At 36.4% G+C, this 18,997-nt stretch overlaps 2 protein-coding genes across 4 annotated transcripts; both read left to right on the forward strand.

Moving 5' to 3' along the window:
• The first annotated feature begins 2,030 nt into the window (after positions 1-2,030).
• Positions 2,031-12,187, forward strand: LOC120334894 (hexokinase-4-like). 3 transcript variants are annotated; one of them, XM_039402412.2, is made up of 11 exons: positions 2,031-2,190; positions 3,042-3,204; positions 4,165-4,313; positions 4,697-4,816; positions 5,357-5,467; positions 6,876-6,975; positions 7,798-7,990; positions 8,162-8,317; positions 8,582-8,669; positions 9,238-9,380; positions 10,271-12,187. In XM_039402412.2, the coding sequence occupies exons 2-11, from the start codon at positions 3,042-3,044 to the stop codon at positions 10,434-10,436; spliced, it is 1,389 nt and encodes a 462-aa protein (XP_039258346.2). In that variant the 5' UTR covers positions 2,031-2,190; the 3' UTR covers positions 10,437-12,187. The 3 variants fall into 3 exon arrangements, with proteins under 3 accessions (XP_039258346.2, XP_039258347.2, XP_039258345.2); XM_039402413.2 differs by having other exon boundaries at positions 2,117-2,274; XM_039402411.2 differs by having other exon boundaries at positions 2,118-2,279.
• A 2,293-nt stretch (positions 12,188-14,480) lies between these two features.
• LOC120334932 (uncharacterized) lies at positions 14,481-17,973 on the forward strand. The gene is made up of 3 exons (XM_039402449.2): positions 14,481-14,578; positions 15,767-15,856; positions 16,286-17,973. Exons 2-3 carry the CDS (start codon positions 15,832-15,834, stop codon positions 16,876-16,878), a joined length of 618 nt encoding a protein of 205 aa, XP_039258383.1. The 5' UTR covers positions 14,481-14,578; positions 15,767-15,831; the 3' UTR covers positions 16,879-17,973.
• Positions 17,974-18,997: the final 1,024 nt, after the last annotated feature.

The raw sequence follows: 18,997 nt of genomic DNA on the forward strand, positions 1-18,997 counted from the left end.
TGTTCTTGTAATATTGACACGGCTCTATCGCATTTCTTTCGGTTAGACAAATCCCTGCGTCAGCAATAAAATTTCATTCAGTTAAATTTAGTTCAAAAAGTTGATTGAAGATACTTTACACATTAATTATTTTATATAAAAAGGTATTTTTACAATGAATAAAAAGTGCCTCGCTCGCACAATTGACAAAAAATAAATAAACAATATGTAATTTTAATCTTTCTTCATGAAACAAGACATTTGTCTTCCGCTATTTGTCATTACGGCTGAATAACATGTCACGCTGCCGAAAATAATCGGCTATTTTAATAACAACATTAGCGCTGTGAAAATCGTCAATTGTGCATTTTCACGGCGATTGTTGGTCTCGGGTGGTTGGTCTTGATGTTTCTTCCATATCTATATTCGAGAGCAATTCTATAATCGAGAGCAGATCTGCCGTGTGGAATTTAGAAATCGCCTACGTTTTACTCCATCACCCTTCAAAAAGCACAAAACTGTAATATCACTCTTCAATGAGCACAAAAACGAGACTTAACGCACCGCTGCGCACAATTCGAAGAAGGTTTGCTACTAGCTTCACAGTGGTCTTTATGACGCAGGTTCGATGGGAATTTATTGCGCCTTTGGCATCACAAAATGATTCGCATGACTGCAGATCAGCTGAGAAAATAACTAATTACGGCCGCATTATGAAAAATAAGTCATGTTACACATTGCCAAAACCAAGTCGACACACGAATTTTTAGAAAGAAGCTCAGTCGCTACATAGCTTCATTTAGGGGGGAATAAAAGGAATTTCCTTATTCAAACTAGAATTTTTATAAATAACAATAAGGACATATGTGTCTGTATATTCGCTACATTTTATAAATTTTAATTTGTCAATATTAACAATCTTCGGAGTAGGCCTATCAGGAAAATATATATAATATGTAGGCGTATTCATAGCAAGTTATTGAATTTCGGTAATTTTTGCAAAGTAAAATTATTAGTTGTAAATCGAGTTCAAATCGCATTTTTTAAAATAGAACAAAACAAGTTCATACCAATTCATTTTCCAAGTATTATAGTTGTTGTTTGTCATTCGAGTCGCAGGCCCGTAGCCCGAGGACAAGACGTATTGTTTAAAGATGTCTTAAAAAAATTGGAATAAGCTTTTAATCATAAAACACGTAACAATTAGAAGTAGTACAACTGTAGGTTGTAATGACGATAACGCGTCATGCACTGAGAATACCAAAACCAGCTTAAAAGCGACCATTCGTTAAGAGAGAATATCGATGGACGAATAATTAACGAACTCGTGAGTGCAGTGGAACTTGGTATTTTGTTTGGCTTCTCAGCAATGATTTGGAACTGTCATTTGTATGTGTATATATACACAATTGCAATACATGTATTCTGAACCATGAGTATATATTTCGAATATGTGTCCATCGAAACAGAATCGGCTACAACAACAGCAAATACTAAAATTATCCCCTAAATATAACTTAACACGTCACGGATTGTATTGAAAATGGATAAGACAGAAAGGAACAGTATATACCTCAACCATAATACCTGTAAAATTGTGAAGAGCAAGTTGGCAATAATACATCAATTGTGTGCTGTTGAAGTCGCGTTCGTTGTTGGGAGTGGGGATTAGGAAACTGCAAAAGGAAGATGTGATAGAGATCAAGCTTGTAACTGGAACGCTCCCATCTTCCAATTTGCAATACAACGCAAAAACTTTATTAAGTGGCTAAATATACATGATTTGCAGACACAAACTTTTAATTCATTGGTCTTCGCAAGTTCATGATTAATCTTAACTGTGCAACAACTAGCATGCATTTGTAAACAAAAAAATTGGATATCACCAAAATGGAATGCTCTTTCTGTCGTATTTATTAGCAGATAGTATAATTTTATTTCATGTCTTGAAATTTGACGAATCTACTGGTACTACCCATTTATTAGCAACAAATGAACGCTTTCAAATCATTTTTCTCTAGGTCTAGTCTAGAAAATAAATAGCCGATCGCGACCTGGTGGTAAAAGTGTAAGCACCCTTTCGCATACACATTTGTAAACAAACAGAAGATCAGTGCAATCGTGGGTCACTTGGCAATCGTTGGCTCGCCCTTCCAGCCTTCTGCTGCTTGCAATCTTTCCAGCGTCCAGTCTACAGGTCTATTAGCTTAGGTAAGAATTTCTGCGATTTCCATCGATAAGAATTGGAAGAAACTTTTCTGAAAAATACAATAATACGTTTTTCCAACTGACAAGGTACGGTAAGTTAATACAGTAAAAGGTAACCTACTGTTTCCAGGTTTCGGTATAGTTTAGTACCACATGCACTTTCTAGTTGGCCTGGCTCAACAATTTTTGCATATGTCAATCCTAACCCCCGCCTGACTACGTCACCAAAAAATCACGTCATTCCGACGTCACAGTGGCGTAATAAGGCCCACCGAAGTATGCGAATAGTCGTCCAAAACTTGCAGACGATCACCCGAAATCGAGCAAGCTATTTCTCTCGTTTTATCGTTGTGACCAAAGTGTAATAGTCATGTGTTAAAGTGTTATCGGCAGCGCAGATGCCATTTCGGGCGATCGTAATTATACTTTGGCAATCCCTATGATGTGATGGCGACGTCGTAGTGACGTAATTTTTGGCTGGCATAGTCAGGTGGTTAGGAATAACATATGCAAAATTCGTCACAACGTCATTCGTCGAAAACCACCTCTTTACGAGACACTCTGCGCCTCCAACGGGCAAAAATAGGCAATCCAGCGCTGTGTAACAAACTAAGAAAGCACAAAATAAAAATGTCACCGATAGATTCCTTGAAAAAATAATCTGATTCACTGAAGGAAATAAATTTACCATAGTATTCGTAGTTTTTAGCAAAAAACAACAATTGAGATGCCCTTGTTCCAGTGACAAATTGAGTGTTTGTTTTATTAAACCAAATGTTATGACATCTTGGAATCGCAGAACTGTGCCCCTCTGGAATGTCCTATCACATCATTAACCCCCACTTAATTCTTAGATGGAATCAATATTGAAATCACTTTATCTTTCTGATCTAACTCTCCTTGAGTTAGCTGGTGCAATGAGGCGTGAAATGGATAGAGGATTGGCAGCAAAAACAAATGAAGGAGCAGAGATGAGAATGCTGCCAACTTATGTGACTGGAACTCCTGATGGAACGGGTGATTTTATATAAAATTTTCATTGTGGTTGCAGTATGACTTGATAAAAAATGACTTTTCACATCTGTATTTCGTCAGAGCCCTAATTTATGACTTTTAATGTGGATAATTAGGGCTGGACATTCCAAAGCGAATACCGGTAGAAATTATCGAATTGGTCCAAACAAAAATTTGGAATTGCCACCATCTTTTTTTTTCTGTCCACCAAGAGTGAATGTGAATTCTACAATTGTCTTTTGAAGCCATATTTTTACAATGCAATTCTGACATATGACTTGTATTTCCTAGTTAGTTAATGCTGGAACATGTTTCTCATTATCAGCGAACTATATATATGAGTGATGGATTCTATGTTTTCAGTAATTTATGTGTCTGAAGGACCCATTATATATATGAGTGATGGATTCTATGTTTTCAGTAATTTATGTGTCTGAAGGACCCATTACTAAAAAGGCACATTTAATTACAAGTTTATTAGTTTCAAAAAAATATATTAGATTTTGAAATCATCAGGTATTGAAAATGCCCAGTCCTTGTGATAATTGAAGTGTTAAACTTCAGACAGAAACCCAAAAAGCAAAGGTAACTGACCTAAACTGATCAATATCTACATGCAATGAAAGAAAGGGTGCATAAGCAAAAGCTTCTGTTGTCGGTCAAAAATTTTTTGTCAAACTTCAGCCGTTTTTAAATAACTGGGAGCCGGGCATAAATTTTTCTTGAAGATCCAGGAAATTAGGTATGCTTCTCCGAGTTGGAAAATTTTAGATCCTTGTAAAAAATATAAATTCCCCGCGTAGCTTATTAGAGGACGCTTGCATAGAGCCTTGTTGAGCGTGAAGTTATAGAAACTTATCATAAAAATAAGTTGAATCTTTGATGACTGTAAATTTCACAATATTTTGTGTTCAATGTCCTAGGAAAAATTTTTTTTTTTTACTTTTTTCATGTCTTCCATAGAGGACGGTGAATTCTTGGCATTTGATCTCGGAGGAACAAATTTTCGAATATTACTTGTTAAACTCGTCGCTGGTGAACACAAAAATATAACCATGAATAGTCAGATATATCATATTTCACAGGAAATAATGACTGGAACCGGTGCCCAGGTAGATCTAAATTTTTGTTTGATATGAATAAGTCTGTGAGCACAATTCGATTATTATATTGCATATTAACCTATGATTACTCTTAAAGTGAGGAGAAACGATTTCAACAATTTCTTCTCTTTGTCTATTTTGTCTATTTTTATTGGATTCAGAAACTCCAGATATTTCAGTTTAGCGTTGTATTTTTTATATTGTGTTTATTATATATATTAACCCCTTAGTGTGGTAGTTGGGTCTTACTTATTATAATAACTATATAGTTGATTTTATTTATATAAATGGAAATTAGTAATGAGACATTTCATAGGACCTTTTTTTCAAATTTTCAATAGCCTATCTCAGTTACTTTCCTTAAGATAAAATAAAATTCTGTATTGTTCTAGCTTTTTGACCATCTTGTGGAATGTTTGTGGGATTTTCTCTCGGAACGCGAAATAACATCTCAGCTTCTGCCTATCGGATTCACTTTTTCTTTTCCTTCTAATCATTTAGGAATTGATAAGGTAAGTTAGTCTATGCTTGTAAGTTTGGGTGTGCTTATAAGAAAAAGAAAAACATTTAAAGGATGCTAATGATTTGTGTAACTATACGATGTTTTAGAGAGTTTGAATTACCGGTAACAGTTGTGATAGGATTCACATATTTATTCCGGGGAAGAGGAACGTCAATAAGGCGGTTTAATGATATGGCAAACTGCTGTACTGCTTCAAATCTTGCATCAAGAAGTTTTTACTTGCGTAATCTCCCATTTTACTTGTCTCCATAATTGTTTATAAGCTCTCGGCACAGTTGTCTCTCGTAACTTTGTTTAGAGATTAGTCTCTTTTTCTTATACCGTGGCTCCTTCACACAAAGTAATCATATACGAAATTGAAGACCAACTTTGGTAATCAATATCATCATCAGTACTACGGCGAGTATGTTCATAACAATGCCAAAAGCCAATTACGAAATCCGATAAATCGTTCTTTATATACGCTATATTTGTTTAAGTTTAATTGTAATTCAATTCCTTCTTTTTCTTATTTGTTTCTATAATTCAGAACATCTTACTTTGTTGGACGAAAGGTTACACAGCAAGTGGTATGGTTGGTGAAGATATTGGAAAATTATTGAACGAAGCAATAGATAGGAAATCCAAAATACGACCCCTGGTAAGAATAGTGGATTATGTATACTAAGTTCATTTTGGAAGGGGAAAAGTCGAGGAGATGACTTGGTCATATGGCAAACTTCGACCTATCATCTGGTTACCAGTTCCTATAGGCCAGTGGCTCCCAAAGTTGATTGATCAGGGGCCAAAATTAGAACTTGAAATATATTTTTGTGTCGTGAGAGAGGAGCGAATTGAATTGTTACACATGCTCAATTGTGATAATGACGTAACAATTGACGATATCTAGAATGCAAAAAAGTAAAAGCACAAAGTGTTAAACACTTAAACTATTTTACTCAAGTCCGTATCAAATCATTACGCTGGTCGTAATTGGCCCACAAGCCGTGGTTTGGGAACCACTGATATAGGCTGTGGAAATAGTTAACCAGTCATTTGTTCCAAAGGAATGAACTAGTCATAGCCAACCAGTGGTTACTAAATTGTTTTAATGAATAACACATTGATGTCAGTGTGTATCTAATTAGTTTGAATTAATGAATGCGAAAAAAGTTGATTGATTGGTTCTTCATACTTTTTAGTTTCCAAACGAGCTCAAGCTCTGAGACTTCAATTACTCCAAGATTATTTTTTATAAATTCAACTTTTCTTAATTACCTCCAAAATCAAGAATATAAAGTAATGAATTTACGGTTTTTTCAATTTTTCGGCCTGATTTTTTTTTGGAGGGGGATGGGTGTGGGCTATATTTGTTTCAATATCTCTAGGTCCGGCCTCTTCAAGCATGATTGTGTTAATTTTATATCTGGGTCAATACATTTCATAATATACATTTTATTACCTATACATTTCATACTTTGTACTGCCATCTGTTATTTGTCTTATTCTTCCTAAAAGCTTAGTAGCAATCATAACATGGTTCCCACAATAAAGTGTTTTATGACCCTTGAGGTTTTGCCGATTCAACGAAAACCAACAGATTGGACAGCACAGCTGTTAACCTATGGGCTCTACAGTGCAGTACTTACAACATCATATTCACAAGTTATTTCAACATTCCAGTTAATGGGTTGTTCAAAATGATTTCTCCTACCTTGTTTTTCAATATATTGCCCCTTTATTGTTAAGAATAGTTAATTCTGAAAGTATAATTCTATCCAAACAAACATGGGTATGAGTGCATATGGGTGCTCAACTGACCAACAAAGAAACAATTTTTCTGTACTTATTGCGAACTTACGATATATGGAAAATGCCCCTTTTACATGCTGGATGGACTCATTAGACGAAGAATAGGGTACCGGTAATTTAAATTGATTCAAATGTTGGATCTATTTTGGACATCTATTGATAGGATTTGGCGGACTGTTGAATATGAATGAACCAATTTGAATGATTTGCCACTTGAGCTATAACTTATGCCATTGTTTTTATTCCTTACTTTTTAGAATTTTGACTTGAAAATAATGGCAATTATGAATGATACAGTTGGAACTGTGGTCTCATGTGGTTATGATGACAATGATACTTGCATGGGCATGATAGTTGGTAAGTATATTGTCTTATTTTGATGAAAGTTGCGCGAAATGAAGTCACACACACACTCACTCAGTCAATACATAGGGCAAGGTGGTCCAAACCCAGGCCTGCAGTCTCAGTATCTGTGTCCCGCTTCGCACTTGCCGGAGAATAATCAAAAAAACGCATTTGGTGTTGTCTAGTCATAAATATAAACAGTGAAATTGCAAAGGGAATGCATCGATACCATATATTGTTTTGGCCCTCACAGATGTATTAAATGGAGTAAAAATACTTGAACAATTACCGATTAAAAAACAACAAACCTGGTTAAGATATATTGAGAACAACTGACTTGAAAATTGTGGGGGGACTTTATGGACACTCTGTATAATATATCATGGTGCATAGTCCTATTGGTTAAATCATGGGCGTCCAACCTTGATAAATACATGAGGGCCAGATACAAATAGCTAGATGAAAGCTCGGGTCACACCTTTATTTAACATAGGTCTCTAGTAGTAAGAACTAAGAAGCACAAAAATCTTATGACATGCATTATTCACTTCGTACAAGCTAGCAATATTGTAACGTCATGGGCATAGGTAAAAAATCGAACTATGGTACAGGCTTTGCAACGTAAAGAGATTGGAGTCCAGAGAGTACCAGATTAAAATAAATAAAAAACTCATTTCGCGGGCTGTACGTCATTCAAAATCGGCACTTCTCTGCTGGCCACGTAATTATATTGAACAATATTGATAGGAAAAAGCTATTCAAAACTCGTGTCAAACTTGAAGACAAACATTTTGCTATTCTAATATTTCACTCATATTTCTAACAATTATTTAGGGACTGGTACAAACATGGCATACATGGAAAAACAAGAAAATATTGAATTGCTGGAGAAGAAAACACCTGCAAGTGAGATGTGCATTAATGCAGAGTGGGGAGCATTTGGTGATAAAAGTGAAAGTCTCAAAGCAATCAGAACGGAATATGATATTTACATTGATGAAAACTCACCAAATAAAGGACAATATATGTATGAGGTTTTTATATGGTGATTAAAAAACAACAGACCTGGTTAAGATATATTGAGAACTGACTTCATAACAAAATTGAAATTGTAATAGGTCGTTATGGACACCCTGTATGTATGAACAATAAATAAAGTGAACCTCTATTTTCCATTCTCATGATTTCGTTTTTCCAGATTTGATAAAATGATCAGTGGAATGTACATGGGTGAACTACTTCGTTTGATAATTGTCAAACTCATTTCAAATGGTGAAATATTTGAAGAAATTGCTCCCGACAGCAAGATATTCAGTCCTGGATTGTCTGCAGCATTTGTTTCACATATAGTCAAGTATGTAATATTAGTAAGCTTAATTTTAAACAAGAAGTTTCATGAAGTGAAATTTGACGTTTCTGCCATTGTTAATGCTGAAGTCATGTAATCATAATATACTGTTAGATCAGGATTCTGCCTGAAATTTTTTTTTTGGGGGGGGGGGGGTTGACCCACGCAACTTTCTTTGTACCATGCTTCATATTAGAGCCCCAGAGTGAAGGTGTCAAAAATTTTATAGGACATACGACAATGCTTTATCAAATTTTTTCTATTTTCCAGTTTTAATAACGACAACGATCAAATTCGTCAATGTGTCGCAAGATTTGGATTGATTGCCAGTGATGAAGACTGCAATAAACTTGTTCAGGTAATGACTGAACAGTATTTAATTTTTTTCCATGATGAAAAGGTACACCGAAACGTAGTATGTGTACCAGGTTAGGGTAGGCCATAATTTCAGGTACAAATACTACGGGAGTCACTTGGCTAGTCCCCGAACTCGTAATAGAACTAAAATAAGGAAAATGGAATAAAATTATGGCCTAACCCTAACCTGGTACACATACTACATTCCAGTGTCCGCCATCTTGGTTCACATTCTATGTCAATACCAATGAAAATACACTTTCTACAAACAGAATATATAACAAAGTAAAATTCTATAGTGGCTATGGTTGTTATTATTAAGTAAAAGAAAAAAAATGTATCACAGGTTCTCACAGTGCTTTGTACAGAGCGTCAGGGCTCCATAAGAGAAGCCGAGACTTAAATACTGACTTGGCTAGTAACTGCCCCAAGAAGCAATAACGTTATCCCTGGCGCAACATTGCAATTTTAGAATTCGAACGAATAGGCAAACTTTTTTAAATTTAATATTGCTAACAGTTATAATACTCATTATATTGCATTATTACCATATAATATTTTTGTTCCAGCTCTGCGAAGCGATATCCAAACGAGCTGCCTATCTATGTGCAGCAGGTGTCGTAACTGTTGCTCAGAAAATTGCGGAAAACAGAGGACCAGATGCTAAAATGACAATTGGCGTTGATGGATCTGTGTATAGGAAACATCCAACGTAAGTATTTTGAAGTTTAAATGACGCTTACTCGACGCTTTTTTGCTCTGTACAAGTCCATACTTCATAGAATTGAATTCACTCTGAAAAGATATTATATTTAAATGTATTAACTATTCGATGGGTTTGAATCCACGCATTCTTCACAGTCGACTGGTCGTGGTCAGTCAACCATAAATCATGACGGCACACACATTTGCTCATACTCGGCCATTAAGAAATGTAATAATATAAACACAATGAACAACCAACTGCATCAGTAATCTGAAGTTAATTTTTGGAGGCTAGCTCACTAAAAGCCATCAAGTACTTCTAGTTGGTGTGGGAAAACCATTTTCGCATATGTCATTTCTAACCCCCACCTGACTACGTCATCCAAAAATGACGTCACTATTACCGTACCACGTCACAGTGCTGAAATAATGCTCGTCAAAGTATACGGATTGTCGTCCAAAACATGCAGAGGATCATCCGAAATCAAGCAAGATATTTTCTCGTTGTAACGATCCTGATATGAGAGAGATCGCTGGCTTCAGGGAGTTTGTTATCGTCTGCGGAGATGCCATTCCGGGAGTTCATAGCTTTTTTTTAGCAAACTCCATGATGTGATTGTGACATCGTAGTGACGTAATTTTTGAATGACGGTGGGGGTTAGGAATAACACATGCAAAAATGTTTCTGCCACGCCAACTAGAAGTACTTACGGCGTTCAGTAAACATGCAGCAATTTTTCATCATACTGAAAATGCACATTAAACATGCAGAATGAAGTTAAAAATTACATTTCAAGTTGAAACGAGACACAATTAAACTTTCATCTTAGGCAAAAAGTCTAAAGCGATGATCTGAAATAAAAATCGTAACTGAGAAGGTTATATTTTAATTTGCAGGTTTGCCAAACTTCTTCATTCAAAAGTCAGGGATCTTGGAGGCGACTTGAATGTAACGTTCCATGAAACGACTGATGGTAGCGGACGTGGCGCTGCACTAGTGGCAGCAGTTGAATGCAGACTACAAAATATACGTACGAAAGTGCCCAATCAAACTGAAGAATAAGAACAAAGAAATTGAAATGGAGATTGGTATAATAAATCGTCAAATGAAGATTTGCAAATTATAATCATATGTGATATAGTTCATTCCCAATTTCAAATATTGTTCTTTTGGTACTTATTTTGATCACAAAATTGATATTAGATATGCTATGAAAAATCCTAGCAACACTAACTACAGTTCTAGACACGCCTTAGATACATTGGAAGAGCTTTGTTGTTTTTTCGCACCGGAATTAACCTAACCTATTTGATTGTTTTTTTTCAATTGGTGGGCAGTCCAATTACTGCTACCTTCGTTAACTTTTGCCTATTTAGACTTGTAAGTGTGCAATTCTAGGAGACTAAGTCGCATTATGTTGCAATTTCGGTGTATGATGAATAGGTCCACATGTGGCCCGCTGCTTCATTATATGTGGCCCCCGTTGTATTTGCGAGAAAGTGAACAAAAAATCCCATTTGGTGTAGTTTCACCATAAAAATAACCAGAAGATGCCACATTGCTTGCTTGATATGCCTGCAAGTTGTGTTGGTGACAGTCTAGAACGGCATTTTTCCCCTGTGACACTTTCTTCATTATGAAGAGTTTGAAATCTTACACTAAACGTATATATAGTAAGATTTTTGCAGGTTTTAGTGAGTTTTTTTAGTGAATTTTGCATGTTTTAGCTCGATAAATGACAAATAATGATGAAGTGTTTGGACAATAAAAATGTTTTGTTTTATTTTGCACTGTTTACCTATTATTGGCACTATTGTGGCTCGTGAACAATACAAAAATAATAGTGTGGCCTGCGAGGCCGACAACCTTGGACCACCCTGGTGCAGACTAACAAGTTGATGTTTTTATGTAGTGAGGGTACTTACTCATAAATACATCATTGACGTTATGAAATTTCTTTTTATGTGGATTCATTAAGTAGCCTGACAAGCCTTTGATATATATTGCTATTTGATTGAGAATAAACTTTCGAATTTTCTTGACATGTTTCATAGGACTAGGGGAAATAATATTTTTAATAGCTTTGAATTTCATTTTATGTTATCAACAATTTTTGTTGTATTTTTCTCCTACTTGAGACCAACATTATATGGTTACCTACTACTAGCCATTGATATATTGCTTTTTAATTGAGAATAATCTTCCAGATTTCCTTTCATGTGGTTTTAATTCCTTCTCTATGCCAAGCTACTCTTGACTAACATAATCAATTTCACTTATCATTTCATAATATATTTGCCAAAGTCTCTCTGATACAAATAATTTTTATAGTTATTAGCAACAATTTTTGTTGTATTTTCTTACCTCGCACTAAATTTTAATGCATACCTACATTGCTAACTATACCTCGCACTAACTTTTAATGCATACCTACATTGCTAACTATTGCTTTTGATTGGAAAAAAAACTTTTGAATTCCTTTACACGACTCATGGCCAGCCCAAATTCGGAAGGGGGGGGAGCAAATATTGTTCAATGACTTTCAAAAACGAAGCTTACTCGAGCATTGCATTTCAAAAAATAATGTTAGAAAATTTTTATTGGGGGGGGGGGGGGATAATGGCTACACCTATGTTATCATCTTTCCTTTCTCGGATGTGAATAAAACCCCATCTCTAATATATCAACTGGAGCAGTCAAGTCATATTATATTTGGTGTGTGAGTTGTGTTCTTTTAAAGGTTTCTATTTCGTTCATTGCAACTTCGATTCAATGATGCAACTTCCAGATATGTTAATACAATCAGCAACAGATTTTGGTTATGGTTCAGCATGACTTTGGAATATAATGTTACATATGAAATGGAAGAATTTACATATATATCCAGGAGTGAGAAAAGTGAGCATCTCGTCCGGTTACCAGCCCATGTCGCTGATATATGTGGTTAGCCAGTTACTTTTTTCATATGCTTGGACTTAATGGGACTTTTGGTTACCAATTCATGCTGGAAATGGGGTTAGTTCTCAGTTACCGTATTTCCCGGCGAGTAAGTCGCTTTTCTAGACCGAAATTTTTGGCCTGATTTTGTGGGGGTCGTCTTATTAGGCGGGTGTGATAGTTTTCATTTTTTGGTGTAGCCTTATTATACATTAGGTACTGTTCTTTTATGGTGGACGCAATCGCGAGTTGAACACAATTAGATTAAAATTTAAAGACAGTGTAGAAGTTATTATGGATTGGATATTACCCAAACGTCAATATAAGGTATTTTAACCAATGCGCAAACGCGGCCACCGCTCAAAAGGCATTGCATGGTAATTTGAGATTCCGATGTTGATGCAATTTTACTACCCCGACTTAATGGCAGATTATATGCAAAACCCCATTTTTTCAGGCTTGAAAACGTCTTATTTACCGGGTGACTTATTCGCCGGGAAATACGGTAATTGTTTCAGATGCGATCTGATGGTGGCGGAAACCGTGACCGACCAGCGGGTACGTGAATCGCCCTACGGCGGCGAGGAGCAGACAAGTCCAGTTAGTATTTTACAATAAAGCTTCTTATTTTGATTAGTGCAACTTCCTTATAAATTAATCTTCACTAACAGCGGTAGCCTACATGCAAAATTTCTTATACTTGTTTGAGTATCGGACATATAAGGCCCACGCAATTGAGTGCACAATTGATATGTCGAGACAGTACTGACTGGAATGTTCACTATTATATTGTTGTTATTTTGAACTATGTTATAATACAAAAAATAACAACACTCACGACAGAAACTTCATAAAGTTGCCGAAACCTAAAAGAGGAACTAAAACCACATGGACAATCTCGCCTTGAGATTTGAAATAAACAACGAAATACTCTTTAATCGGTGCTCAGGAAGTGCGTGTGTACCAATATGGATTTAACTAATTTTGTTCGCCTTCTTTACATCAAGTTGTGTTACATCAAGGGACTGCAACATATGGGCAGGGGCAGTGGCGTAGCATCCACCCCCGCAACCCCCGCGGTCGCGGGAGGGCCCACAGCGCAAAGGGGCCCAAGCGGTTAGAATTTAGAAATTTAAGCCGCAAACCAAAAGCTACAGTGCAAAACAAGTAATGCACATCTTATAACGTTGATGTTAGTTCTGCTCAATTCGTTTTGTTACGTAACAATGCCAAAGAGTCGTCAATTTTCGGTGTATTGTGGTTTGATCGCACCGGCGAAATTACGAAGCCTGTCAGAATGATGTCGAAAGCAAAACCTCTCAGTGGCGCACAGAAACGCAGAAGAGGAAGAACGTTTGAAAAAAATTAAGTAACCAAGATAAACGGCAAATTTTAGGTTACCATTGCCTTTTTATAGCGACATGTTGTGCTTTTTGACAAAAAAAAACGTTGTTTTAGCTTATGTCCGAGCGTTTTAGGGTCATTTCCACAAAATATTTTCGCGGGGGGCCCACGAGAGTCTTGCTACGCCACTGGGCAGGGGGCATATTTATTTGGCTAACACAGACTGTCCCCAAACTCGTAATAGAACTAAATAAAATAAGGAAAATCGGAATAAAATTATGGCCTAAACCCAGTGGTGGGATTCAGCCGGTTCGCATCGGTTCTATAGAACCGTCTCACGGAATTTTATGAGATCAGCGAACCGGTTAGCATTACTGGTTTATTTACTAAAAAAATATGACTTTTTGTAACAGAAACGGCTGAAAAATATGACTTTTGTGATAGAACCGACTGACAAAAAGTTTGAATCCCACCACTGCCTAAACCCAACCTGGTACACATACTACGGGAGTACCCTTTAATCGGACTTTGAGCTTAATAGCATTGTAAGCTTGTTCGCGGGCAATTTCTCATAACCAGTGGACGACCATGTACAAAAGCCTCGGATAAAGCATTTCCTTTGTCTATGAAGCCATTTATCGCGACCATCATTTGTAAACATGAATTGTATTTGCTGAGAATGGTAATCGGAACCGTGTGCACTGAACATCGTATTGCTGGTGACATATACCGCGAATGGGCAAACCTCAAAGACGCGCTTCATTGGCGATATGGACTCGGTAAATAATAACCAAAAGTCAACAGTGGGAATATCGCATATCATTTAGCCTATCGGGCGTCTATAGCAACCGCACGAACCAGAATGTAGTTTCATGTAAGTCGATAGGTAATTGAGTCCAGTACGTGGGAAAATGAATAGATCTGTGAGTACAGTAGTGAGTTTTGATTTTCTTGTTCTATGGCCGGTACAGTTATGCCTCCAAAGATCAGCGATGGAGAAACAGGAAAGGGCTTTTCATAGGGGTGCATGGATTTATCAGTGCAACGAAATCGTATTCTACTAGTTTATATTCTTTATCAAGAATAAGCACAAGAACTGGCCAAAATCGACTGGAAATTGTATTTTAGCTAACAGTTTGTCATATAGTATAGTATACACAATATCGACCGGAAAAATCCCGTTGTTTGAAAATATAGTGCTACTTTTATTACTGTATCTACTTGTACTGATCACTGTCGAGGGTGAGATGCGTGTGAAACATCTTCCAAAAAAGGAAGTTCAGAATTATTACGAGGCCTTTATCAGGTCCATTCGCCAAAGGCCTTGATAAAGAATCCACTTACTGGGCCGTCTCTGCTCTAGTATAAATGAATGATAAATTACGTTATGTATCAAGCTGTCTATTATCTGGCGAATATTTTTTAGCGTGAATAAACTATAGATTTTTGGATGTCAGTTAATTACTTGCCAATAATTATTGAACCGAACTTGAGCATAAAAATTTTTTCTATATACTCTACAATTGTAAAATTTTCGATGTTTATTTTGATAGTTTTAACCGGTATCCTTCTTCAAGAGCTTTTTCAAACTATTTAAGCAACTGATATAAAACTACTGGTAGCTAAATTTATCGCAAGTGGAACTGTTTTTTCATGTGATCATAACTAAACTAAAACTCTTCCGAAGATCACATGACCACTGATTTACGACAAAAACTGGTAAAAGGCTGCCAGTTCTTGCTCCATTCTTCATAAACTTTCAACACAAAAGGGAAATTGCTTTTCTTTTTACCAATTCATATTGATTTTCTCAGTCGCCAATATCGATAGAGTCGTGGCATTATTGATAGCGGCCTCAAGTTGCCTCGATTTTAATCGGATTTTAACAAATTAATGGAAATTTATTAACAGATTTGGCGAACTCGACTCACTCTAGTAATATCGGATTCGTCGCCGAATAGTCTGAATTATATTAGTAGAGAAAGTTGCGGTAATATACCCAGTGTGTTTTAGGCCTATAGCTATGCGCAGCACTTCAGAGTTTTATCGCTTGAGTGCACTTTTATGGAGGCCACAATTCAATACTGATTATGGAATACATTTGTTTTAAGGGCAACCGTGCAAATTTACACTAAGTTACATAAATTTCGTATTTTTCGATCAAAGTCACGACAACATGGGGTGTGGAGGCAGCAAAAGTGGTGAGTACGTTCCATTTTTGTTAAAATTTGGTAAAAACTTAAAACGATTTGGCTGTGTAACCGACGGCTAAATGGGACTGTAGGCATGATTGTAGAATATTCAACATAAGTTCAAGAGTCGCTCGTCATGAAATTCTGCATGCCCAAGTATGAAATTATAACCAAAATATGGATCATACCACAAATATGGAATTATAACCAACCTATCCTGTTTAAACTGATGTTCACATATATCAATCTTTCGCGCATTGCTCTGGTTAAAAAGGCATGGGTCACAACAACCTTACTTATTGGCTATATAGCTGAGAGATTTCAACCTTTCTGAAAAATGTTTTAATTATGTATATATGACTATTTCCTTGTTTTTTGGCTTTTTCACTGCTTCAGCGTACACAAGCTTATATGTAATTATTAATTTTTGTCTTACAGTCAATATAAGACAACAGAACGAGCCTCCTTACAAGCGACGCAGTGTAAAACGAGATGAAGAAAACGGAGAACACTTGCCAGAAACTAAACAAAGTGACGTTCAAATAGAGGAAAAAAACAACAATCTTAATCAAAATCGAAACAGTAATAAAACGATTGAAAATGTATATGAAACCGCTCAAGAACTGAAGACACAGAAATTTACTATCAACGGTCAATTAGACTTGTCGTCCATTTTTAGGATTATAAAACAGGCAGTCTACGTAGCGGATCTCCAACAACTCACACTGCAAAAAGCCCAAAATTTAGAACTTGAAGACCGATTAAGGTATGCCAGATCTAATATAGAAAATCCGCCACCAATAAGCGAAGAAGAAGCGGCATCCGACAATCCACGAAGGTACCTACCGCCCCGAAATGACGGTCGTGAGAAGGCGTGGGTGTTATCGACCGAAGTTGACATAGTTTTTGATATTTTTATAAAGGGACAATATGTCAAAAATTTGGAAATACTGTCGAAATTACAAGAAGAATTCAAAGATATCGAAAATAGACTGCGAGAGATTTCAATTTTGAAGAGCGGTGAAGCGTGAATTACGCAAGTCATATAAGAGAAAAGTACTCATTACAAAGCTGCTGACACACGTCTAGTATGCAAATCGTGGTCACATCCCTCCAGTGTAGTATGATTTCTCATGTCCTGAATTGACCATGTTGAGCAAATATTATTACATATGTTAAAAATAGGGGTTTACTTCCCAGGCATGGCTCTCCAGTCTCCGCGGCTGTTCATATAGTTCGGTATGTTTTGGAATTACTATATAAACCAAATATCAAGAAATTAAGTCCATGCCTCTGAAAAATAACTATACTCGTACCCGGCATGGGACGGTAACGCGGTGCGCCATGTGATTAATTTGTTTACCGGCTTTCCTCTCCCCCGGGATAAATATGAAATTCCTATCCGGAATGCGCCACACTGACCCAAGTTGTCCTCAATTCACACAATGTTATTAGACTGACGGACATCTTTCTGCATAAAGTAGTGTATAAGTATGACAAAAATATTCTGGTTATCTATTTTAAATTTTGTACTACTGTTGGACGTTCCCCCGACTCTTGACCCCATTACATTTCTCACTACACAAAACAATTATATTTTATATAATTTTCCCAAGTCATATTGAAAAGTAAGTTATTTGATTTCCATCTAATTTTCGCACACTATGAAAACAAACCAATTTTCACCATGTTGGAATATCCGTCTCAGCGAAAGAAGCGTGTCTGAGCAACTGAATAAATTGCAATTATTACGTCAATGTTGACTTATTGCTAATTGGTCAATGTTACGAAACTAAACAAGGAAATCGACGCTCGGGGAAGAAACCATTTTTATTTTATTTCCTCGTATTGATAAATTGTTAATATATGATACGATCGTACAAATCAGACTTGACAGAACATCTTAATAAAAACGGCTCCAAACGCACAATTTTGATTTCCACCTACATTATAATGTTTTTAATGTTGAATGATTGTAACCTCTCATTTGTGATATAGGGCCTTCACTGTGAAACTAACTACCTTGCTATGTTTTGCAATAAATATGCACGTCTTAGAATCTTTTTTAAAAATATGGTATAAAGTTTTCATTTCAACAACGTTCAGTTGGAGGCGGGTTGGTGTAGGAATCCCGAAACCCCGAGTCGCGACTAGGGTTTGGCATTTCGATTCGAATAGTAAATTATTCTAATCTGTTCAGAGCAAAATTTCGAATCGTCGCCATCTTGTTTTTTCTTCTTGACGCCAAGGGTCGAGGTGAATTCCTCAATTTTTTTTATTAAAGCCATATTTTTTGGCGGTCGCCCTCCAGTGGCGTAAGAAGGTTGCGCACCTAAAAATGAAGCTATTGAGAAGCAAGAGAGCTACGCCCAAACATATGGACACGTCTGTTTGCAGTACGGTTTACCGATCAGCGTAGGAAAAGGAAAAAATCGTAGAAAAGTACCGTAAGGACTTCGTTACGAACCATCGACGTTCGATGTCACGTGATCAAAAAGAAGAGGAGTGTCGGCTAGGCGTCCGCAGAACGTTCGGTGACGTCATAGCAAACAAAAACAAATCTCACAAAGCTAATAGAAATATTTGAAATAAATAAAAGTAATACCCTTCTGGAGAAAAATTTCATCTTTAACCAGTAAAAATTTCGAAGCAATCGGTCCAGTAATGAAAGAAAAAAGCGTTTTTTTTTAGATTTTCCACTAGATGTCCAAAAAGTGTCAAAGAACAACAACAAGACCAACATAATATTGAAACGATCGTTATGTCCACTACGTGTCCAATAAAATAGATAGGTTTGTTTGGAAAAATTATTAATTCGTTTTTCAAGAAATTTTTTTTCTCCCACCCCCCCCCCGTCATAGTCTGGTGATTTTGGCTTATTGCGGGCCTCTGGGAGGTCTTATGAAAAGTCTAAAGGCATGGGCATGACTAGAAAAATTATTTGAATCAGGTTTAGGTGAATTTTTTTTCTTTCACATGTCAGTCACGCTCCGGTGATTTTAGGTCATATCTGGAGAATGGTAATAGGTAGGGATGCCATATTTGGGTTATATAAGGTAATTGAAGTGAAGTATATAACAAAAAAAAATTCGTCACGGTTGAGTGATCACAGACCATAAAAATTGACAAAACTTGACTCCCGTTGGGAGT

This window comes from Styela clava, chromosome 1, assembly GCF_964204865.1.
Source record: "Styela clava chromosome 1, kaStyClav1.hap1.2, whole genome shotgun sequence".
Taxonomy (NCBI): Eukaryota; Metazoa; Chordata; class Ascidiacea; order Stolidobranchia; family Styelidae; genus Styela; species Styela clava.